The sequence below is a fragment of the Rousettus aegyptiacus genome, unplaced genomic scaffold (assembly GCF_014176215.1).
Source record: "Rousettus aegyptiacus isolate mRouAeg1 unplaced genomic scaffold, mRouAeg1.p scaffold_m13_p_2, whole genome shotgun sequence".
NCBI classification, from domain to species: Eukaryota; Metazoa; Chordata; class Mammalia; order Chiroptera; family Pteropodidae; genus Rousettus; species Rousettus aegyptiacus.
In genome coordinates this window covers 537244-560444 of record NW_023416295.1, presented here as the reverse complement: position 1 = coordinate 560444, position 23201 = coordinate 537244, and the positions used below count along the sequence as shown (strand labels likewise).

General features: G+C 67.8%; 1 protein-coding gene across 1 annotated transcript in view; it reads left to right on the top strand.

The window, feature by feature from the left end:
• Positions 1-22490, top strand: part of CROCC2 (ciliary rootlet coiled-coil, rootletin family member 2) — a 43507-nt gene extending 21017 nt beyond the window's left edge. The window contains exons 12-28 of the mRNA XM_036237189.1: positions 591-735; positions 1117-1263; positions 1551-1760; positions 4738-4931; positions 8255-8382; positions 8853-9022; positions 9595-9771; positions 10620-10732; positions 13289-13433; positions 16334-16551; positions 17102-17261; positions 17760-17903; positions 19365-19722; positions 19907-20088; positions 20891-21011; positions 21578-21696; positions 21992-22490. Of these exons, the coding sequence (XP_036093082.1) occupies positions 591-735; positions 1117-1263; positions 1551-1760; positions 4738-4931; positions 8255-8382; positions 8853-9022; positions 9595-9771; positions 10620-10732; positions 13289-13433; positions 16334-16551; positions 17102-17261; positions 17760-17903; positions 19365-19722; positions 19907-20088; positions 20891-21011; positions 21578-21696; positions 21992-22102 (2842 nt within the window). The 3' untranslated portion in view covers positions 22103-22490. The remainder of the gene's footprint in view (positions 1-590; positions 736-1116; positions 1264-1550; positions 1761-4737; positions 4932-8254; positions 8383-8852; positions 9023-9594; positions 9772-10619; positions 10733-13288; positions 13434-16333; positions 16552-17101; positions 17262-17759; positions 17904-19364; positions 19723-19906; positions 20089-20890; positions 21012-21577; positions 21697-21991) is intronic.
• The last annotated feature ends 711 nt before the right edge of the window (positions 22491-23201 follow it).

Below are 23201 nucleotides of genomic sequence, written 5' to 3'. Positions count from 1 at the left end.
GTGGGCCGGGCGGGGGCCGTGGGCCGGGGGGCGCTGGCGAGCAGGTGGGCCGGGGGGCGCTGGCGAGCAGGTGGGCTGGGGGGGCGCTGGCGAGCAGGTGGGCTGGGGGCGCTGGTGAGCAGGTGGGCCGGGCGGGGGCCGTGGGCCGTCCGGGCCTCCCCACTACCAGGGGCATGCTTTCATGTCCCCTCTCTGGGCCTCAGCGTCCTCGTCACTGGGGACCGCTTCTTCAGCAGCCATGTCTCATGGAGTGGGGGCGGGTGCTCAATGGGACAGTGAGGGTGAAGGGCTCTCCCAGGCTGGGCCGTCACACCGACACCCAGACACCCACCCGGTTCCCAGCCGGGTGAACCCGCCACCCCAGGGCAGGCAGGGGCAGGCGCCACCCAGCATATGCACACCCCCACGGGGGACACGTGGACAGGGAACCCAACCCCGGCTCACCCAGCCCCGTGGACTCGCCGACCTCATGGCCTCCAGGGTGACCGCGGGTGGCCTCGGAGCTCCCTGGGCCCTCCGGGTCCCGGGAGGTGGCCCCGGCTAGACCTGAGGAGACCTCACGGCCCCGATCTCTGGTTTTGGGACCTCAGTCAAGGGCGCCTGGAGCAGCTGGAGGACAAGGTTTCAGGGCTCAAGAAGGAGCTGGTGCTGGCCCGCGAGGCGCTGAACGCAGCCCGGCTGCAGAGGGACCTTCTGGAAGGCGAGAAGGAGGCTGTGCGCGGAGCACTGGCCCGGGTACGCCGGGGGGCCGCCTGGTGCCACCTGGTGCCGCCCAGTCCCGCCTTAGTGCCCGGGCCCCCCGACCCCGCCCTCCTGTGCACCTCCCCCCACCCGCATGAGCCCTGCGTCCATCCCCAGAGCTACCAAAGTCACCCACAGCCTCCTGACTGCTGGCCACCCCGCATCTCAGTGCCCTCTCAGACACCCCTTCACTTCTGACAGCAGCCTTAGCACCCGGGGGCCTCCCTCCTGTGGGACTCCTTCCGCCCTGTTCCGCCCAGAGCTCCGGCTTGCACACCTCCACGACGGGGGCTCACTCCTGTCCCAGCGCCAGAATCCGAGGGCCCCTCCCTGGGGTGCCCTCAGGGTGACCGCTGCCCTCCCTCCCCGCCCCAGGCCGAGTGCAGCAACGCTGACCTGGAGCTGCTGGTGGCCAGGCTGAAGTCCGAGGGGGTGGAGCAAAGGGACTCGCTGGCCAAGATGGCCGGCCTGATGGAGGCGCTGGCGCAGGACAAAGGCGCCCTGAACCAGCAGGTCCTGCAGGTGCGACAGCCCGGCGGGCGGGCCCCGCCCTGAGCCTCCCGCGCACCCGCCCGGGCCCTCTGCTCTCAGCCCTCCTACCCCGCCCCCCGCCCCTCCCCGTGCCCCCCCACCTCGTCTTCTCTGTTTCTGGACTGGGAACAGGCTTGGGGGGAGGGACCCCCAGAGGGACAAGGGAGCCTGAGGGAGCGAGGCGTACCTACCGGGCAGGCCGGGGCAGGGGCCTGTGGGGTCCGGGGTGTGTGGCACGTGGACCTGGATGCAGACCCCGCCCCGTCCCCTGGCGGCAGCTGGAGCAGGAGCGGGACCAGCTTCGGGAGCAGCAGCAGGCGCTGGAGCAGGGTCAGGCGGGCGCCCGCGAGCAGCTGGCGCGGGCCGAGCAGCAGCTGGAGCAGGCGCGGGCCGAGCGCGGGGGCCTGGAGCGGCGGCTGGAGCAGCTGGAGGGGCAGGCGGCCCGGCTCCGGCACGAGAGGGCCCAGCTGCAGGAGCAGGTGGACCAGGTGAGGGGCTCGCCGGCCGCCCCTTCCTCTCTGCGCTGCGGTCGGTCACACCAGCTCGGGTCGCCAGCGCCTGCGACCTGCGGGCCGACGCGCGCTTGGACGGCTGCCCGGCGGAGGGGCCGGTCCGGGGGGCGGGTGCGCAGAGCCCGCCCATGCCAGGCGGTGGCCAGCGGGGCAGGGGCTGGGGCGCCCGCACACGAAGGGGTCGAGGGCTCCGCGGCCTCCTCCTGCCTCCATCCTCTCCTTCCTGGACCACGTCCACGGAGGCCGCCCCAGGCGCTCAGCCGCTCACTCAGCTGTGCATCCGGCCCCAAATCTGTGCGGAGGGGCAGGCCAGGCCAGTGGCGCGGTGCCGACGCGGTGTTGCTTTTTTCTGACCTCGGCCTCGTGAGTCCACGTGGAAACCCTGTCCCTGCAGAGGGCTGGGCCCCCAGCGGCACGCAGGCCCCACAGCCCTGTCACCTTTGGGACTCAGTACAGCCTCTTTGGGTTTCTCGGAGCCTGCTCTATCCTCTTGGCCATCGATTTTCGCTGCAGTCGGACTTGCCTTCGGTAAGCCAGGGTACGGCGCAGTGAGTGCTGACGGCCGTGTGCACGTGTGCAGCCACGCCGCCGGAGGCCAAGGTGCAGAACGGTGCCCCGCCCCCTTTCCGGCCTGCAGGTCCCCAGGCCCCGCCCCCGGCAGCCTCTGCTCTGCGGGGTCCCACAGGCCGCCAGGCCTGGCGAGCAGGTGGGCCGGGTCTTCCCATACGCGGAGTCAGCGGGTACAGACCCGCTGGGCGCTTCTCTCTCAGCGCGTTTGAGGGTCGTCACGTGGCGGCTGCGTCGAGCGCGCCTCGTTTTTCACTGCGCAGCGATATTCCCTGGACCGCTAAACCGCGTTTGCTTACCCGGCCACCCGCCGCTGGGCACTGGGGCTATTTCCGGTTTGGGGCCACGACGGACAAGACTGCGATGAACACATATTCTCATTTCTCTGGAGTAAAGGCGCAGGAGTGAAATCGTGGGTGCGCGTGCGCTGGCCCTTACGAGGACCTGCCAAACAGCTCCCCAGAGGGGTCCCGTCATTTCGCTCTGCTGCCAGCGGCGTCGGGTCTCCCGGCGGGTGCTCGGCCCTGTCAGCTTTTGGCGTCATCCGTCCTCACCTTCGAGCTAGGCCCCGTGCGTGAAGTTCTACGTCACGTGGTCGGATTGCATTTCCCTGATGCCGAGCGATGCCGGGCACCTCTTCATGCGCTTGGCGGATGTTCATAGACCTTTTGTCCACCGTCTGTTCACGCATTTCGCCCAGTTTTTATTGGGTCTTTGCATTCGGGTTACGGACTCATTGACCGATCTTCACCATCAGGAGTGAAGCGTTCTGGTCTTCACGTTTGTGGAATATGTTTGCTGGGTATGGAATACTTGAAGAGCCATTATTTTCTTTCAGCCTTTTGATGAATTCACGAAACTGTCCTCTGACTCTCGCTGTTGCTCCCTGGAAGTCACATGTAGGTCTTTGTGTTTTTCCAGTTAAAGGCGATGTGTACATATGTGGTTTTTTGCCCGCCGCTGATTTTTACAGATATCTTTCTTTAGTTTGGTATTCAAAAACTTTACTAAGATATAGCTATGTGACATTTTCTTTGTATTTATCCTTTTGGAGTATGATGGCTCACTTTACATCTGTGGCTTTATTTGTCAGATTTAGAAAATTCTTGTCCAGTATCTGTTCAAATATGCCCTCTCCTCTCCCTCTGCGGCTCTAATTATACATACATCGGACCTTTCTGCCTCGTCTTATATATCTATTACACTCTTTTTGGTGTTTTCCATCTTTTTTTCCTCTTTGTGATTCAGTCTGAATACATTTTTTTTTTTTTGTTTATTTTCCAGATTCTTAGTCTTCCAATCTGCCTTATCTGTCATGGAACCATTATATTTATTAATTTTGATTAATTTTAAATTAGGTTGTTTACATTTAGTTTCTAGTTCTATTGCAAAGTTCTCCATCTTGCCATTCATCTTCTTAAACATTTAATCGCAGGTATTTTAAAGTCTCTGATAACTCTAATATCTGGATGGCCAAGGAGGCACAGGGAGTCTGTTTTGTTTTTTGTTTTTTTATGTTCTCATATATGGTTTTTGCCATATAATCTTAGGCCTGGTAACGCTAACCAAATGCCAAATATCATACACACACACAAAAAAATGTTAGAAATAATTGGAGGCTGCAGCCCTTCCTCCAGAGAGGACTGACTTGCGATCCTGGCAGGCAGTGACTGCAGGTGACGGTCGTGACCAAGTGCTCCAAGCCTGGGCCCCAGGCTTACTAGGGAGGGTCTATTTCTGACCCGCCCCTCCCCCGGGGCAAAGGCTTCTGCGGCTACTGACTGGAACCCTGGCCCGTTTTTCGGGGCCCTTTTGGTTTGATGGCTCTGAATTTGAGTTTCTGGACCCCTAAGGCCATAGTACCGCCAGAAGCGATCCTTAGCTTCCCAATTTCTCAACCAATGAGGAGGGACGGGGTAGCAGCTGGTGGGCCCACCCCTGGCCCCAGCTCTCGGCTCCTTCCGTCCCAGCTGCCCGGCAGGTCTCTGAGGCCTCCCGCAGATTCCGGCATGTATTTTGTCCAGGCTTCTGTGGCGATCTAGGCAGAAGTGTCCCCCACAGTAATCCGGCTCCCCGTCACCTTCCACTGACATTTCACGCCGTGATTCTTGCCCTCCGGACCCCTGAGGCCCAGACGAGGTCACTGTTTAGATTGGCACCTGGGGTGCTCAGTTCAGCGATTGCTCCGTCATGGCCACAGGCGTGGAGTCCCCTCACCGTGCGCTTCTGAGGCCCAGTATGTCTTCTGTCCACTCTGCTCCCCTACCTTCTCCTCCAGGCCATGCTGCTGGAAGTTGCTTCTTCTGAGGCTTTGTTTTCCCTTAACTGCCCCCCCCCCCCCGTCCCACACTCTCTCTGCTGGACTCTCCCCTCCCCCCTCCTGTAGGTCACATGTAAGAAACAGGCCCTGGAGGAGCACCTGGCCCAGAGCCTGCAGGACCGGGAGGCCCAGATGGACAGTCTCCAGAAGGCCCTGCAGGAGAAGGAGGCCTTGTGTGAGGAGCGGGCCCAGCTGCTGGCCGAGCGGGAGGCACTGGAGGGGCAGGGCCAGCGCACGGCTGAGGAGGCAGCTGACCTCAGGTACCCGGGGGCCGAGGGGCAGGGCATGTCTGTATGGTCTTGCCCTCAGCCCACCATGTGACACTCACTCAGGGCTAGCGTGTCTTGGGAGACAGGCTGTGGGTGAGGTGCCACCGTGGCGGGGGGTGTCGTGGAGAGGTGAATCCAGCGAGAGGTCTGGGGGTGGGGGGAGGGTCCTTGCTCAGAGAGGCGGCTGCTCTGGCCAGTGGCGGAAGGAAGACGTGGAGTGTCTTGCTCACAGATCTGCAAAGTTCAGGGTTCACGTGGCTTCAGGCGAGGCTTCAGGCGAGGCTTCAGGCGAGGCTGGGTCCAGGCGGTCCTCAGCATCCTGCCTCACCCCCTAGTGCTGCTCGACTCGGAGGAGGTTTCGTTCTCAGGCCGGTGCGGAGTGAGAGGTGGCAGGATGGCCGGCGGCCACTCCAGGCTTCCCCCTCTAGCAGACGGAGTGCGAGGCCGCCATCGGCCGCCTTCGGCCACTCCGCATCCTTGAACCAGTCCTGGAATCACTGGCTGGGGTCATAGGCCTATCCTTGGAGTTGAGGGTGGTCCAGCCCCAGGGAACCGTGATCTGAGGGTGAGGACAGGGTGAGCGCCAAAGTCCCCCCAGGGAGCACCTCCAGAAGATGTGGAGTGGGCACTTTAGGGAACACCAGGGTGCCCTGTGGGCTGTTGCCTGGTGACCCATGCTGGTCCTGAGGCGCCACAGAAACCCAGCAGCGGACGGCTTTCTGGGCCCTGGGGCCCCTCTCAGGAGCATCTGAGGGTTCCGTGGATAGAGCTCCTCCTGGAGGTCCTGAGAAACCTGTACATCCGGGTCATCTTCACGGACAAACCTCCAAATGGAAGCCTGTGTGTAAATCAGAGTGGAAAGCCTGACCAAGCCTGCTGTGGGCTGTCAGGAGCAGAGGGCCCCGCGCCCTGCCCATGCTACCTCCTGGGCCCCCAGGTGCTCGGGAGAGCAGGGCTTCGAGGCCCCTTCCTCCTGCCAGCATCTGCTCCTGGACCACAGGACCTGTCAGCGACTATGGGACCCAGGCCCTACCCGACCCGCCCTGACGTCTGCACGGAGCAGCCCTGCACCCCCAGGCAGTCACACACCCGCCAAATAGCACGTCGTGATGCCCAATCCAGGCCTCTGGTGACAGGACTTGTCCTGAAACCACGTGTGCCCGGCACACGGTGTTTATCGGGCTAGCTTGCCAGGACCGGAGCCCCGTTTCAGTGGGCTCCCAGGGAGCAGTGACACATCTCAGTGTGACAAGCCCTGCCCCAGCTCCTCCCACCTCCTCATGAAACCTCCCACAGCCAGAGGACCCTGGATTTGAGGTCCTCCAGCCTACCTCCCAGGCCCTGACCAGGCTGCAGCTCCAGGACCCCTTAGCTCACAGGGGCCAGTGCGCTGGTCAGCCCTCACGGCAGACTGGGGCTTTAGCCTGCGCCCCAGCTGCTCACCCTCTCTGCCCACGTGGGAAGCTGAGCTGCCCTGGGCTTCCACAGAGGGACCCACCACCCCTCAGGTTCCCAGGTCTCCTGCAGCAGAGGCCCCTTCCCCCAGGGGCGACCTGAGGGCACCTGGGAGGGGAGGGCTCCAGGTGTGCCTGGAAGGATTTTCTACAAGCAGAGCTCAGGAGCTCTGGAGCTCAGGAGCAGTCCAGGCCAAAGGAGCACGGAGAGCTGGGTACTACGGGGGACGCGGCACCAAGCAGCGTGGGCGGAGGATCACAGGGGCGGGGCACCACGCGGTGGGGCGGGGCACCGCAGGGGCGGGGCACCATGTGGTGTGGGCGGGGCACCGCAGGGGCGGGGCACCACGCGGCGTGGGCGGGGCATCACAGGGGCGGGGCACCAGGAGTGTTGCCTGGTGAGGCTGGACCCGGATATCAGAAAAGGGAAGTTTCTGGGCTCTGCAGACATCAGGGAACCCCGAAGGTGCTGATGTGCCCAACCCCCACCGAAGCGGTCAGCAGCGGACAGGGAGGCCCAGCGAGACTGAGTGAGGCCCCCTGGCCCACAGCCTCCCTGACCCAGCGACTTGCATGTGGCTGTGCGTTTGCCGTGGGTGTGTCCATGCGGGTATTGCATTGAGTGTGGACTGCCCATGAGTTATTTGGTCACCTCCGTCACCCAGCACAGCAGAGCTTAGTAACAATTAAAATGTGCTTGCTGGCTGGTTAACAGATCGGCTGTCAGAAGTTCAAGCCACTTCATCGTCCTCTCCAGAGATGGGCGCTGGTATCGGCTGCCGCCTGCCATCCCAGGTGTTTTCCAGGCGTCGGCATCTTGTGCACAGGGACACAGGCAGCTTCTGCACGTCTGGGGGTCACGCACGTCTGGGGGTCCTACTTTTGTTTTTCCAAGCAACGCTTTCTGTGACAAGAGAACAGGGAAGAGAGTTTCCTCATCCTCGTTACAACCGGCGAACGCACCAGTTTCTAAAGCAAGCTGCCCCCTCGGCACTGCAGCAGAGTCTGGTTGACGGCCTGTGTGCAGCCGCAGCGAACACCCTTGGACACGCATTGTTGGTTTCTGTGTGTTTCTAACGACCTGACCTAGAAGCAGAATTGCTGGCTCGATGATAGGCACACTTTAAGTTTTGGAATTCCACCCCCCAACCCCCAAAGGAAGTGGCCCTCACACCCTAAGCAACTCTGGGCGGCACCATTACTTTGATCTTCTGGTAATCTAATGCGTGATCAATAACGATCGATGGCTGTGATTTGAATCTCCTTGAAAACTGGTAAGGTCGAGCCGGTTTCACGTGTTTGTTCACCACTGGTGGGGTTTTGTGTAAATAACAGTCATTTTTTTCTCATTTTTCTGTAGGATCAGCTGACTTTCTGTCATTGATTGGTAGGAGCTCTTTGTGTATGATGGCTATTGACCCTGTGTGTATTCAGTGCAGTTTTTTTCTCCAAGTCTACCCCTTGTCTTTTAAGTTGGTTTTCTGCATAAAAGCTCCCCCACCCTCTCTTTAATTGTGCTTAGATCCATCCGCATCTATTTTTGTCTTCTAGCCTTTGTCTCGCTTGAGAAGGAAATTATAAAATACCCTTCTGTACTTTTTCTACTAGTTTTATAGTGCTGCATCCTTCAGTTGTTCGGTTTCTTCTTTTGCTTTTAGCTCTTAATCCACCTGAAACGTTTTTTGAGTAGGGTCCACTTTGTTACGAGAGATTAAAAAGGAATGCGGTGTCCCCTGTTTGTCCTCTGATCCTCCGGCCTGGCCTTGGCCAGCACCGTTCTGCCCTTTGGTGACGGCGCGGGCCGGCGGGCATGGGCAGGGCCGCCTGGGTGACGTGCTGCTGTGCGCTCCTTCTCTGCAGGGCCGAGCGGGACTCGCTGGAGAGCAGCCTTGCGGAGGCGCAGCAGCTGGCGGCGCAGCTGCAGGTGCAGCAGGAGCAGCTGGAGGGAGAGGCCCAGGGCGCCCGGCTTGCACGGCAGGCCCTGCAAGGTGCTCCGCAGCCCCCTCTGCACCAGGCTCCGGGACATCCTGCTCCCACTGCCCGGGCCCCCGGTGGCACAGACACAGGCCTGCAGCTCATGCGGCTGGATGGGTCCCACCACCGCTGTCCATGGGGGGGTGGTCCCTGTCCCGCCTGCTTCCAGCCCTGGCCCGAGGCTCAGAACTGGCCTGTGGCCACGGGGTCAGTGTGGCGGCCCCTGCCCCATGCCCTGCGCTCCCAGCCCCGCTCAGCCCACGCTGCCACGTGCAGGCCACCCAGCCCCTGGGCCTGGCCGTGGCAGTAGACGGCCAGGACACACACGCTGCAGTGGAGCTCTGTCCCCGCCACCCGGGCAGCCTCCTCAGGGCAGGTGCCTGTCACTTCTTGGGGCCATCACTCCACGGGGAGCTTGCAGGGCCGCAGGGTCCCCCGTGCGGAGACCTCGCGACCCGCCCCTGACGTGTGTGCCGCCTCGCAGTGGAGCTGGAGCAGCTGAGAAGCGCCTGGGAGGTGCAGGAGATGAAGCTGCAGTGGGACGTGGGGCGGCTCCGGCAGCAGGGGGCTCAGCAGGAGCGGGACACGCAGCTGGCCCTGGAGAGCCAGGCGCTGACCCACCGCGAGGCCCTGGCCCAGCTCCAGCGGGAGAAGGTCTGCTGCCCCGGTGGCTCCCAAGGGTCTACCAGAGAACAGCGACCTCTCGGGCTGGGGTCCTGGGGGCAGAGGCGCCGGGCCACACTGAGGCGGGGGCCGGAGGACGACTCCTCACAGCCCAAGCGCGCACTTAGTTGCGGGGTCCGGGCACGTGTGGGGCGGGTCCTCTCCCTCGCGGCAGGGGCCAGAGCCGGGCGTGGGCTGCGCTGGCTGCAGTCCGGGGCCCCGCAGCCGGAGGGAGCTCCGCCACCCGCCCCGCCGTCCCACCGTTCAGGGCTCCTGTGGGCCTCGCCGGTCACGGCTCCACGCGCCCTGCGTGTCAGTGGCGCCCGGTGCGCTGTGGGGGCTCAGGAAGGTCGTTGAGTGCGGGGTGGCGAGGTGGAGGCCCAGGTCACCGCGTGCTGCTCCGCCTCAGCATCACCGTGTGCGAGACAAGGAGCGTGCAGCTGGCGGACGGAGCCACCCCTGGGGACCCGTGCCGCCCTGGCGTCCGGAACCACGGGCACACGCTGGGCCCATGCGTCCCGACCTGTGCAGGCCTCACGGCCTGTTCCTTTGCCTCGGCCCAGGAGACCCTGCGCCTGTCTCTGACGGAGGAGAAGGAGGTGGCCGCACGCCGGCTGGCGCAGGAGAGGGAGCTGGCAGCGAGCGGCGCTGCCCAGAGGGACGCCCTGAAGGAGGAGGTCCAGAGCCTGCAGCGCGAGCGGGAGGAAAGCCTCCGCCAGCTGGAACGCGAGATGCAGCAGGTGAGGGCCATGAGGCGGCGGGGTCCTCACACCTGCCTCGCCGTGCCTTCTCCGGCCCGGCCGGAGGGCGCGTGAGGGTGGCCTCCCCACATCCCTGCTGCTGTCGCGCGGGCCGCCCACAGCGGCCCTGCAGGACGCGTCTCCACCGCACACACGTCCACCTCTCCAGCCGTCTGTTCAGCCAATCGTCAGCCCATCCGTACACTGATCCATCCGCTCATGCATCTGCCTGTCCGTCCACCCATCCACCCGCCCGCCCACCTGTCCATCCATCCATTTAACCATCTATCCATCCATCTACAACCTGCCGGTCATGCGTCTACCCATCCATCCATCCGCTCACTGTCCCTCCATTCACTTGTCCATCATCCGTTCATTCCCTTGACTGTCCATTCTTCTGTCCACACACCCAGCTGTCCACCCACACACGAGGCCATCTATCCACGCACTCAACGTCTGTGCACACTCCTGACCTTTCACGTATCCGCCGATTTCCTCAAACGTGCGTCCAGGCATCCACCCACTCATCCGACCACCTACCTATCTGTTCACGTAAACAGGCGTCTCTCTGTCCACACTCAGCCATCCACTCATACGCACCGTTCATCCAGGTGTCTGACCGTCCGTTCGTCCACCCGGTCAGCCAGCCAACCGGCACGTGCAACCATCGGCCAGTCAGTCACCCCACCGTCCTGCAGGGCACAGGCAAGGCCGGACCCTGTCCACCCCCTGGGGACATGGCCGCCTCTGGGGCGCTGCCCCTTCCCAGAGCGGGGCCGGAGCCAGGAGCACGCCGCGCCCCTGCGGGGGCTTCGGCGCTCACGCGGCCCCGTCTGTCCGTCGTGCAGGCCCTGACCTTGAAGGACGCGGAGGGCGGCCTGCTGCAGGAGGCGCTGTCCACGGCCACGCGGGAGCTGGAGCGGGCGCGGCAGGAGGCGCACGGCCGGCAGGAGCGTGCAGAGGTGAGCCCCGCGACTGTCAGCTGCGCACGGGCACCTGGCCTGGCCGGCGCCCAGGCGCGCCCCTCCCCACCCGGTCCCGGGGGCACCTCCCAGCCCCCGAGCCTCAGTTTCCCGTGGGCACCTCTTGCTGGGAGGGGCACTGTCTTGATGAGCTAGAGAGGCTGGGTGAGCCAAAGCTGGTGGGGGTGCTGGGGAGCCGGTCCCTGCCCACACGGCCCCCCACGGGCCCCGGGGACTCCAGAGGCCAGAGAGGGCAGGGCCTGGGGGCGCATGCGCAGCAGCAGGGCGAGCTCCGCGGCCCCGCCTTGCCGGTCCGTGCGCCTGGGCACAGCTGCGGGAGACGCCCCAGGCCTCTCACCGCTGCCACGGGCCGGCATCCACCTGAGGCAAGGCCCCGCCCGGAGGGCACCCGCCGAGAGAGAGAGGCGGGCGGACAGGCAGGGGGCCGGCCCCTCTCCCTCCCGCGAACACACGCGGCCCTGCCCGGCCAGCACCACGCCTCTGCCCCTGCCTTCCTTCCTCCAGCCCTGGTCACGTCCTGGGACTCGGATGCTGTTTCATTGTTAATGCTGGAGGTCCTGGCGTGCGCTGGTCCCGGGTGTGTCCCAGCCCGGGGCACAGGTCAGGTGCTCCACAGGTGGTAGAGGGACGACCGTGAGCCAGTGAATGAGCGTGTGACGGGGCGGGGACCGGGGTTCCAGGCCAGAATTCACCTCCCGAGCCGAGCCGCCGGCCAGCCGGGTGCTCGACCCTGAGCGCCTGGGCAGGTGTCCTGGCTCAGGAAGGCCGGGCGTTTTCTCCGAGCTGCCGGACAGCTGGGCGGGGGTTCCGTGCAGCGGGTGGGAGGGGGCTGCAATTAGGAGCTGGCTGCCAGGCGCTTCTCCCCTCACCCGCCTAATGGGCAGCCGGACCCCCATCGCTGGGCGGGGCAGGAGGGAGCTCCACGCACCAGGAGAGCTGAGGGCCCCTCCGTGGGCGCAGCCGGGGTGCGTGGGGGCCCCCGTGGTTGCTTTCCCTTTCCTCTGCCCCGACCCAGCTGCTCCCGCAGGCCCTGGCAGCTGACCCTGGCTCTGAGGCCCTCCCTCCCACGGGCCGGGCGTCCCCAGGGCTGCGGTGGCCTGCCGGCCAGCGGGCTCCTTGGGGACCTCATTAAGAAGTCTTTTGCCACCTGGGCTTGGAAAATTGAGATTAAAACCTGCTGAGAGGGAGGGAAGGAGGAATGCCAGCCAAGGAACACCAGTTGTGGGGTGATGTAAGAGCAAGCGTCCCTGGCCGGCGGAGGGGCCCCGGCCTGAGCCCTGTGGCCCACGAGCCTCGCGGGCGACCCCCAGGCACACTGAGCACCACCGGGCCATCCCGGGCTCACAGCGGACCCGCTGTCCGAGGTGACGCCCGCCCATGGGGAGGACAGCAGTGGCGGGGACAGAGGAGGCCCCCGCGCCGAGGGCAGGAGCAGGGCCAGAGGGGGCCCACCCCAGCCGGCCCGAGCCCCGGGCAGCGGTCCGCAGAACCCCGCCAGGCAGGGGCCGGCCCGTCCCCGGAGACCACGTGCCAGCCGCAGCATGGGCTCCTGGGCCTCCCGGGAGCATGAAGCCCTCGAGGAAACATCAGGCCACCCTGTGTCTGGGCAAGAGGCCCGGGCCAGGCCTGGGGCCCAGGTGGGCAGGTGGCGGCCTTGTTCTTGGACGACGGCTTGGAGCCACGCCATGACCCCGCCTCCTCCCCGTGCCATCGGCTGGTCAGTGCTGGAGAGTGGCTTGGTTGCTGGGAACACACAGGAAAGCGGGTTCGGGCCGAGCCGAGTCCCGGATGGAGTCTGAGGAGCCTGGGTGAGGCTGCCTGGCCCCTGCAGGGGACACACACGTGCAGAGCCGGCAGGGACCGTGGGCTTCCCTAATCCCACTCGCCCGTGTGGAAGTTCAGGACGCGAGTTCAGGCTGAGCGAGGGCTCCTGTGCTCGCCTGGCCTTGGGGACCAGGCTGTCCCTCAGACCAGCTCTCCCCACATTGACAGGCAAGGCCTCCTGCACTGGCTGCAGAGGACACCCCAGGCCGTGGGGCCCCAGAGCGTGGGTGCTGCCGCCCAGCACCTGTGCCCGGCAGGCCCCCGAGGGTGGATGCTCGACCCTGAGCGCCTGGGCACGAAGGCCAGCCCCCCGCCCTGCTGCGGAGCCCAACCCCAGTGTCACTTGAGGCCAGGGCCTCGTCCTGATTGCCAAATAGCCATTCTTGGCCCCCTGCCACTCAGCAGATGGGGCTCGACAGCGGGGTTTAGGCAGGAGAGGGGTTCGTGCTTGAGAACCCTGCCCTGGCCTGGCAGCCTAGAGACCCCAGAGGAGGGACATGGAGCCCACGGGGCCCAGAGTCCCCTCCCTCCCGGGGGCTCTGCCCTTCACCTCCATGCCTCCTCGGGGCCAGTGGCCTTGGCTATGGTCGCCAGGCTGGCTCTGGGCCCCGCCCGCCTAGTGCCTGTCTGGTCCCCGGACACCGCGTGGCTCCCTCATGGGCCTGAGCGGCCTGCTGCGTGCTTCAGCAGCTCACTGCCCCCCCCCCCCCGGCCACCATCAGTGCCCTGACCGCGGAGCTGAAGGCCCTGCAGGCCCAGTTTGAGGACGCCATCTCCACTCACCAGAGAGAGGCCGCAGCGATGAGCCAGGGGCTCCGGGACATGGCGGCTGAGCGGAACCTTGCAGAGAGAGAGGTGGGGGTCGGCGGGGGCAGGGCAGGGCAGAGGCTTCCCGTGGGGCAGGCGTGACTAGGCGTGGGGAGAGGAGCTGGCCCTCGGCCCAGAGACCTATCCACGCAGCAGGCGGCAGGGGGCCCTGGGGCCCCGCGTGCAGCATGAGGTGTGGCCTCCATCGGACTGGGCTTTGGGCAGGGTGAGGCCACCTGGGGGTGCCTGAGGCCGAAGGGCAGGAGAGCGGGACAGCCATCCTGGGCCTGTCACGGGGCCTCAGGTGTCTGGGTGGGGACGGTCTTGGGCAGGGTTAGCAGAGAGGCCCCAGTCGGGCTGGGGAGGCGGCTTTGGTAGGCGGCCCTAAGGCAGGCCCCAGGGCCTGGTGCTGCCTGGGGGCATGGGGGTCTGTGCGGGGCGGGGTGGGGAGAGGGAGCCTGGTGCTGCCTGGGGGCCCGGGAGTCCGTTTTGGGGGACGGGGAGCGGGCGCCCAGGTGGGGCCCCATGGGCGGCCTCCTGCTCCCCTAGGCAGTGTACCAAGGCTGGCAGGCGGTGCTGACCTGCTCACGCACCAGGCCCCCAGCAGCGCCCGGCAGGAGAGGGGCCGGCCCTCCCCCGCACCCCAGGGCAGGCCGGAGGGAGGGGAGGGAGGGGAGGGAGGGGAGGAAGAGAGTGTGATTTAACATGACAGGCTGTTTACTTTGGCCACCAAAGAGAAAGGTCTCCTTTCAACAGATTTCAAAGTCAGCCGGTCTGCGACCACAGGGGAAGCAGAGATTTTAAAACGGGGGGAGGGGGGGGCGGGGGGGGCGGGGGGAGGGGGGTCAGAGCGGGGGATGGGGGGGCGCAGGGCGAGGAGCAGGAGGGCACTTTGTTCTGGCCGGGGAAGGATGAATGCTGGGCCTCAGTAGTCCAGGTCCTCAGAGCGGGGCCCCCAGAAAGGGGGTGAGGGGGCAAGAGGGCCGATCCCGGGGAAGCGGGAGGAGCCCTCCCAGGCGCCAGGCTGGCCAGAGTCACCATGGAAACCATAACATTTTTCACGGCCTTTAAACTGGAGGAACGTCCAGGCCTCTGCGGCCCTGCCTGAGTCCACACATGTGTGCACACACATGTGAACCCAGTGCACAACTCACGCACGTGCACGCCCCACGCACCTGTGCACAGGGAGACCACACGGCTCGTGCACAGAAGTGTGCATGCGAAGCCACTGTGTACACATGCACGCACACACATGCACTCCTGTGTGGATGACACACACGCGTGCAAGCACCGGGACACCGTGACGTGCACACGCGTGTGCAACAGGCAAGCGGCGCGTGCAGCTCCACAGCACCGGCACTTCCACGCACACGTGCAGATGCACACGCCACATGCAGCGCTGCGTGCACGCACACAGGGACAAAGCACACACGCGTGCTCACACGTGCACACACACAAATGTGCCCCGGGCAGGCGGGGCCCCTCCCTGCGTCCCCCCGCTGCCCTCCTCTGCCGCTGCCCTCCTCTGCCGTGCAGAGCCCTCAGCCGCCCCCCTGCAGGGGATTTCAAAAGAGGCTGTTTATATAATTTCTAGTAAAGAAATAATTATTATAATCACATTAAGCGATTTGGCTGTAAAATTCCTGTAAAAGGGATGGCTGTTCTCGGAGGCGAGGGGGTGGGGAGGGGGAGGGGGAGGGGAGGGGGAGGGGCGCAGCGTTTGTTTTTCTTGTTTTCATCTCCTCGTTCTGGGAAGTGAAAACAGCCCCTCTGTGATGGATAGCCCCTTTACTGGTCCTCGACCTTCTGGGTGGGTTTCTGCTGAGCTCAGCGGAAAATGCTCGCAGGCCTGTGGCTCCCACGTGTGGGGGGTGGGGGAACAGGGGGGCGCTGGGGCCCGTCCCAAAAACAGAACAACAATAACAGCGGCAGGCGTGGGAGCCGGGCCGGCCAGGGGCCTGGACAGTGTCCCGCCTCAGCGGCCAGCAAAGCCGGCTTTGCTCTTGCAGCGGGCGTGTGACATGGCGTGGAGTCCCCGTGGCTCGGCGCCCCGCTGGCCCCGCCGGCTCCTCAGGGACATGCGAGCTGGGGCAGAGCCTTCCCCAGAGTGCCTGTGCAGGGCCACGGCCAGCCTGGGAGGGCGGGAAACAGGGGCCCCACGAGCCCGCACCCCACGGCCTGGGCGTCTGCACGGCCCCCCAGGCCCTCCCACCGGGGGCCCAGGGCGCGTAGGGCCCTGACCTCACCCACACCTCGGCCGGGCACAGCCCCAGCATCCGGCCTGGCGTAGGGAGGACGCGGGGCCTGGTTCCAGTGCGGAGGGGGGTGGTGTCCCTCGGGGTCCCGCCCCGGTCCCGGAGCAGGTCGGGGATGAGGACTCTCGCCCACAGCCCACCCCCCAGCAGCGGGTGGAAGCGTGGGCTGGGTATGGAGGGGGGGGTAGAGATGCAGGGGCCTGGAGCCAGGGCCGCTGATGCTGCTGACTTCACCGGGCTCGGACCGACCCCGGGCCACACCAGCGTTGCAGGACGGGAGTGGGCGCCGGGGGACAGGTGACGAGAGCCATCGGGCAGTGACGGCTAGACCTGGGTCGGGACGTTGGAGATGTGTGGGCAGAGCCGGGTCCCGTGCAGGCCCCGCCAGCCTCCCTGGGGTCCGAGCAGAGAGTGCAGGGCAGGACCGGGGCCAGGAGAAGTCGGGGCGCCACCTGCCTGGGCTCTGGGGCTGGCCCTTCCCCTTGGCGGGAGCAGAGAGGAAACCACGGGGCGGCAGAGCCAGGCTGTCGGCCCTCGGGGAGCCGGGGCTGGCGGACAGCAGCACTGCCCGACCAGAGCCCGAGGCGACACGCTGCCCGTGGCCGTCCGGGGAGCCGCAGCCCCTGCCCGCCTGGCTCCGGCCCCTGACCCCAGCCTCCCCGCCGTGGCCCCCAGCTGCACACCCCTCCGCAGGCTGAGAGGCTGCGGGCACAGCTGGACGAGGCGCAGGACGCGCTGGCCGTGCTGCAGCGGGGCCTGCAGGGCAGCGAGGAGAGCCGGGCGGGGCTGCACAGGGAGGCCCTGGAGGCCCGCCGGGCGCTGGACGACGAGGCCAGCGAGAAGGACGTGCTGCGGCGCTCCAATGCCGAGTTGCGGGCCGCCGTCCGACGCGCCGAGCGCGACAGGGCCAGGTACGGCAGCCGACCCCGGATGGCTACGGGGGGCCCTCCTGGCCCCAAGGCACCCCCCGCTGCGGCGGGGACCCCGGGGCTCGCCACGACAGGTCAGGCGGTGGGGGGCGGGTGCGCCTGGCAGTCCCAGGCCCCCAGCCGTCCATACGCTCTCAGTGTTGGCCTCGAGGGGCAAGGCCAGGATGCAGAAGGACCTGTCCCCGCCCTCAGGAGCCCCCATCCGGCAGGCAAGACAGGCCCCAAGGGGCCAGCGGGGCATGGCCAGGGGCTGGGGAGCAGCGGGGGGCCTAGGGGCCCCAGGAGGGCCCCACGTGGGAGGGACGGCCAGGCGGGTCGGCAGCCCTCACAGGGGCAGCAGAGGTGCCGGGCTGGCGCTGGACGTCAGGCCTCTGGGCGTGAGGCTGGGGCGGGGAGGGGCCAGGCCGGCTGGGCACTTAGACGCAGTGCACCACGAAGGCAGCACAAGCCCCAAGGGGGCTGGGCTTGGGGACCCTGGGGGGAGACGGGCAGCCCGCGGCGCCCCCAGCCCGGCCTGGGACGCTCTGCTCAGTTTTCAGCGGTCCAAGGAGGAGAAGGAGCAGAAGGTGCTGGTCCTGGAGGAGGCCCAGGCAGCGGCCCAGAGGGAGGCGGGCATGCTGCGGGCCCGCGTGCGGACGGCCGAGCAGGCCCAGGGGGACGCCCAGCGGGCGCTGCAGGAGCTGCACAGACAGGTGGCCCGCCCCCGCGGGGCTCTGGCTGGGGCCGCCTCGGGGTTCGGGGTGAAGGGGTAGGCACGGCCACCTCCGGCTGCCCCGGTCCTCTGGGGCCGAGCCCGCCTGGGGCCCTCACAGCCTCCACCGACGAGCCCGGCGGCGAGGCGTCCGCGGTGCGCCCTCTGCCGGGCGGTTCACACACGCCGCCTCATGGAATCCTCACGGCCCTCCTTGGGGAAAGTTCTAGAACCTTCCTTTCCAGATGGGGCGCACTGCGCCCAGGGTCCACCCCCCTAACGCAGCCCACACTGCCTGACCGGGGCCCCCAACCCTGGCCGGTGTCTGCCTCTGGGCTCGCGCCCGGGGCCCGGCGGGGAGGTGGCAGGTGTGTCGTGGGGCCCGAGGGCATCGCGGACCCCCATCCAGCCCGGGACATAGCCTGAGCCCCCGGGGCGCTGTCAGCTGAGGGCCTGGGAGGCCCCAGCCGCCCCATCAGTGCCGCCCCCACGCCCCCAGGTCAAGACGCTGGAGGCCGAGAGCCAGAGGAAGAGCCGGGAGGTGGACCGGCTGCAGGCCGCTCGGCAGGGCCGGCAGGAAGCCATGGAGCTGCGGAGGCGGGCGGCGGAGGCCGAGGCGGCCCGGGAGGGCGCCCAGGGGGAGGTAGGAGGGCTGAGGGGCCCCGTGGGGGGTGTGGTGGCCAGTGCAGCCAGGGCCTCGGGGCCAGGGCCACCCCAGCCCAGGTCTGGCCGCTCCGCCGCCTCCTGGCACAGCCGCCGGCCGCCAGGCGAGGAGGGGGCCTCGGGTGGGCCGGTCCCGCCCCAGTGCGAACCCACCCTGCGTCCCAGGCCACTCGTGCTCCAGTAAATGACAGAGTCTCACCCAGGCAGAGAGAGCTCTGAGCCTGGGGCCAGGCGGGGGTCCCCCAAAACGACCCGTTCTCAGAGCCTCGGGGCCCTGAGCTCGCGCCTGCAGCCATGCCTGCCTGGCATGTCCCCACCCCGTGCCCCGCACTCACGGGCCCCGCCACCACCCCCGGGCTGTGCTGCCGCGGCCGGTGGCCTCGGAGCCCCACGCACATCCTGAGAAGGCCGCCCGGGGCCTCGGCCTGCGTGGGGCCCCTGCTTCAGACCCCAGTCACACACGGAGCAGCCATGTCAGGCACCCACCAGCCCAGGCAGCACGGCTCACTCACCCGGCCCGGTGACCCGCGCGCCCTGACAGCCCGCCATGTGTGGGCAGGTGGGTCGCTGCGGCCCCCAGGGAGGCAGCCGAGGCGGGCAGACCTGCCTGGACCAGGCCACGTCCCCCAGGGCTCACGGTCTGGCGGGGGGTCCTCCCCCAGACTGCGTACCTCTCGGGGCGGGGGGCAGTGTCCCCACGTAGTCCCCTGTTCACACACAGGTATTCGGAGGGCGCCTTGTGCGAGGGGTGGACTGCAGGGCACAAGTCAGGCGGCGACCAGGGTCCGCAGCAGCAGACGGGGTGGCAGCAGACGGACAGCTGGGGTGGGGAGGGCCCCTCTGCACCTGGGCCGACTGCCCAGAGCGGGGAGGGGACAGTGGCCCAGCAGCCGGTCCGTGGGGAGAGGGGGCTGCGAGGGGCTGGAGGGAGGAGACGCGGAAGCAGGGCGACCGGGCCGAGGGCGGGAGGGCGTCGCCCAGCGCCTGGCGCCCGGCTCGGCCCGCGTGCGCTCTCAGCTGTGGGACGGCTGCGGCTGGGCGGGCCACACGGGTTTCACGCCCGGGTTACCCACGCGGAAGCCTGTGGTGGCATGTCAGGCATCCTGAGGTTCCTGGCCCTTGTCTCAAGATGACACGGACCCAGCTGGCTGTGGGCATGGCAGACGAGCATGGCGCGGGCCAGGCCACGGGAGTGGGCAGCCTGTGGCCGTGGCTGTCTGGCCGGGGTTTGCATAAGGCTGCCTGCCGGGACGTGCTCTGGGGTCCTGGCGTGCGTGCCCTGAGCTCGGGTGTCCCCACTGTCGAGCGTCGGCCGGGAGCTGGGCCGTCGGCCCCCAGCTGTGACGTGCCACGGAGGGGCCGAGGCGGGAGGCCGGGCGGGTCTTCAGAGGCGGCTGTGTCTGGGACGAGGCCCCTGCCCGCGCCCGCACGGCCCCCGCAGGTCCTGAGGCTGCAGCGGAAGCTGGCAGAGGCGGAGGCCAGCGGCGAGGCCCGGGAGACGGAGCTGGAGCGGCGCCTCCAGCAGGGTCGGGCGGTGGAGCAGACCCTCCGGGCCGAGCTGCGCGATGCCACCAGGAAGCTGCGGCAGGCCGGCGGCGAGGCTGGCGGCCTCCAGGCCCGCCTGGACGCAGCCTGCCGCCAGGTCCGCAGCCTGGAGCAGGAGCTGGCCCGGGCCGAGCGCGCCCGGCGGGACGCCGAAGGCCAGCTGGGCCGGCTGTGGACCGCGATCTGCCGTGGGCTGGGGCTCCCAGGACGGAGCGCCTCTGCCTCCCCTGAGCAGCCCGGCTCCCCCGCCAGAGGTCAGTGTGCTGTCCCGGCCCCGCCACCCGCCAGGGGCAGCCCCACCCCTCCCTGGCCTCGCACTCCGAGGGGAGGAGCCTGGACCCTGTGTCCCCCAAGCTCCCCGTGGGTGGGGACAGCAGAGAGGCAGGGGGACGGGGCGCCACATCCTCGCCACGTACCCCGGCCATCGACGTCCTGCAGGCTTGGACAGCTCCCCGGGTGGCTCTGAGCGGCAGAGTGCCAGCCCCACTACCAGGTCCCACTCGCCACTCCGATGGCCCTCACCGGCCCCCGGACACCGTGGCCCAGAGGTGGACGTGGCCTCCGTGCGGGACGCCCTGAGGGCCTTGGTGCAGAAGCTGCGAGATGCCCAGCGGGAACGCGTAAGGGGCAGCGGGCCCTGACCCGGGAGCCGCGGGGCGCCGGCCCCCTGTCCGTCCATCCTGGGTCCGCTGTGACCGGACAGACCCCGGGGGTCGCTGGGGCCTCAGTGTCCAGACCGTCCTTTCTCAGGTGTGATAAACACCACGGTCCCTCGAAACCCGGCCCCAAGTGGCCACGGGCGGCCTCCTCCCCGCAGACCAGGCCCCGCGCTGATGCCCGCTGGGGTCTGGGGCAGGGCCCTCACCACCCCCGTGCCTGTCCCCTGAGGAGCTGTCCCCAGGGGCTGGCCAGGCCACCTGCGGAGTGTCCCCAGTGACCTCTCACGTGGGACCAGGCTCCCCGGCAGCCGCCCCCGTGTGCTCCCACCACGGCCAGGTGTCCCCGTCCAGCGTGCCCGGCGGGAGGGGCTCTGGGAAAGACCGACGGTCCCCCGGCCCTGGCCCGGGGAACCCCACAGACACTGCCCACCTCAGGCCCACCATCCCGGCAAAGCCAGCCCAAGGAGGCAGGACTCAACCCCGCTCAGCCAAGTCCTGGCCAGGGCACAGTCCCTGCAGGTCACCCTGACCCCACAGGCCACCACCTGGCTCTGCATGCCCACTCTGTGTCCACACCTCAAATCTGAATGCTGCAGCCACCCCCACCCCCGCCGCCGTCCCCAGGGCCTGGAGGTCAGCTCAGCCGCCCTGTGGCCCAGACCCGACTGTCTGCAGGCTGTCCCACCAGCCCCCACGTCGAGGTGTGACACCGTGGCCCTGCACTCAGCCCAGGCTGCCGGCTGACCTCGGTCCTTCTGCCCAGGACACTTGGCGGTTCCGAGTGCTGGGCCTGAGCAGCCAGCTCCGTGAGGCGGAGAGCGAGCGGGCCCGAGCCCAGAGCCAGGTGCGGCGGCTGCAGAAGGCGCCGGCCGAGGCTGAGAGAGGTGACACCTGCCCCCCCCCCCCCGCTCCTGGCCACGGCCACTTCCCGGGGGTCTCCCGGTGCGCCCAGGCCTGGGCCGTGGGGCAGCACCACCCGGCGGGGCCCCCTGAGCCGGGGCGAGGTGGGGGGCTTCTCAGCAGCACCTCCCCCTCACAAGGGGGTGAAGTCCAGAGGCGGCGAGGGGCCCTCCTGCCACGCTGGGCCCTGCTCGTCCGCCCGGCCTGTGGCCCCACCACTGGGCGCGCGGCCCGTCCCCCCATCACGTCTCCGAGGTCACCGGCCCTGCTGGTCACCCCGGCTGCGTTTCTGTCCGCCCCCCATTTGTGTGTCACCCTGGGGACAGGCCCCGGCCCCAGATATTGGAAGGAGGGAAGGGGGGAGGAGAGTGGGGACCTGCACCCCAAGGAAGGGGGACAGGGCTTGCTGGAGGGGGCTCCCCGCGGCCCCCCCATCGGTGCCAGTCGCCGAGACCCCTGAGCCTGGTTTCCGGGCCGTGAGGCGGGTGGGGACGGCCCCATGTGGCAGGCCCCCTGACCTCAGGAGCCCGGCCCCCTGCTTGTCCCACAGGCGGGCACCCGGTGGAGGGCGTGGTGGGCAGGGCCTGGCCGGAGGCGGCACTGCAGAGGCCGGAGGCGGAGCGCCCGGCCAGCGTGGGGGCGGCCGGCCAGGAGCAGCCGTGGCTCCAGGTGGGTGAGCGGCAGGGCAGGTACTGGGGACACTTCACCCCGCACCCCAGGGCTGGTAGGTGGCGGGGGCCTGGGGGGCCTCTGGGCAGGGAGGTCCCGGGTCCCTGTGGGCAGAGGCTCGACTGGGCCCCAAGGGACACGGGGACCTCACAGAGCACGTGAGCCTGTCCCCGGCAGAGCTGCCTCTGAGGTGGCCCTGGCCCTACTTTGAAATTGGGGAACCTGAGTCCTGGCCCAGGCAGCGAGGGGCGGAAGCAGGCGTGGTGCCCGGCCCCCAGGCCCGCCCTTCCTGCAGCCTCGCCGGCGGGCACGGGTGACCCATCATGCAGCTGTCGGGCCGTTTTTATCCCACGCCACACACGGAGGCGGCGGCACAGGAGGAACTCAGGCCTGGGTGGGGGGGTGACAGGCCCGGCCCGGGGCCCCCTCCCTGCTGACGGGGGAGCCGCACCCCCCGGGCCCACAGAGAAAGCCGCAGCCTCGAGGACCTTGGGGACCCGGAGGACAGTGTGCTCGCAGGAGGAGCACTGGCCCTTCAGAGGTGGCCCTGGTGACAGGGACTCGGCCCCTGTCCCCACGCTGCAAAGCTGCGGGCGTTGGGGACCGCAGAGCAGAGGAACTGAGCGGGACCCAGGCTCAGCCCCACGAGTGCCATGAGCTGCAGGTCACCCCCCTCCAAGTGCCTTGAGGAGGGAACCCCAGATGAGCCTCCCACGGGGCGGGTGGCGCTGCAGGGGAGCGGGGAGCAGGGCAGGGCCGCGGAGAAAGCCCCGCGGTGCCGAGCCGGATCGGGGGTGAGGCGAGCAGAGACGCTCCGAAGTCCAGCTGGGGGCCAGCTGCAGGGCGCAGGTGCCCGGCGGGGGTGACAGCCGGGCTCATGCGGTGTGGGGGTCTGAGTAAGTGGGGCCTGGGGGGCTGGGCCATCTCGCACGCACGTCCTCAGAGACGTGTTCCATGCGCACGTGAAAATAAAGTTTTCTGTTTGCGGGCTCCGCACTCTGAAACACACCTGTTAGATCGGCACTCACAGACTCGCGCCGGAAGCGTGTCGCTGGGCGGAGCGGCGGATGGGGTCTCCCGCGGCCGTGACCCTGTTCCCCAGGGCCCCCATTAACGGGCCTTTGGGCCATGCCAGCTCTCCCGGGTCTCGCCCGGATTCAGCTTCGCGGCCACAGCACCCGCCGCTGCTCCTGCCCGCGGGTCTGCTCCTCCTGCCCCCTCCTGCCCCCTCCTGTGCCCCCCAGCTGCGTCTCCCTCGGCCTGGACACCTGCCGCCTCTGAGGAGGCCGTCTGCCTCCGTCTCAGGCTGTTCGCTCTGCCCCCCCCCAGTGCCAGCCGCACCCCCCTTCCGGGGTCTCGGTGGCTCTTGGGTGGGGTGAGGGGGAGGTGAGTGTCACGGCACGCTCAGGGAGTGCTTCCGGCTGGGCTGGGCCCCCGGGGCCCCCCAGCGACAGGGGCTCTGCGCCCGTGCCCCGGGGGCTCACCAAGACCCGTCTGCCCCCCAG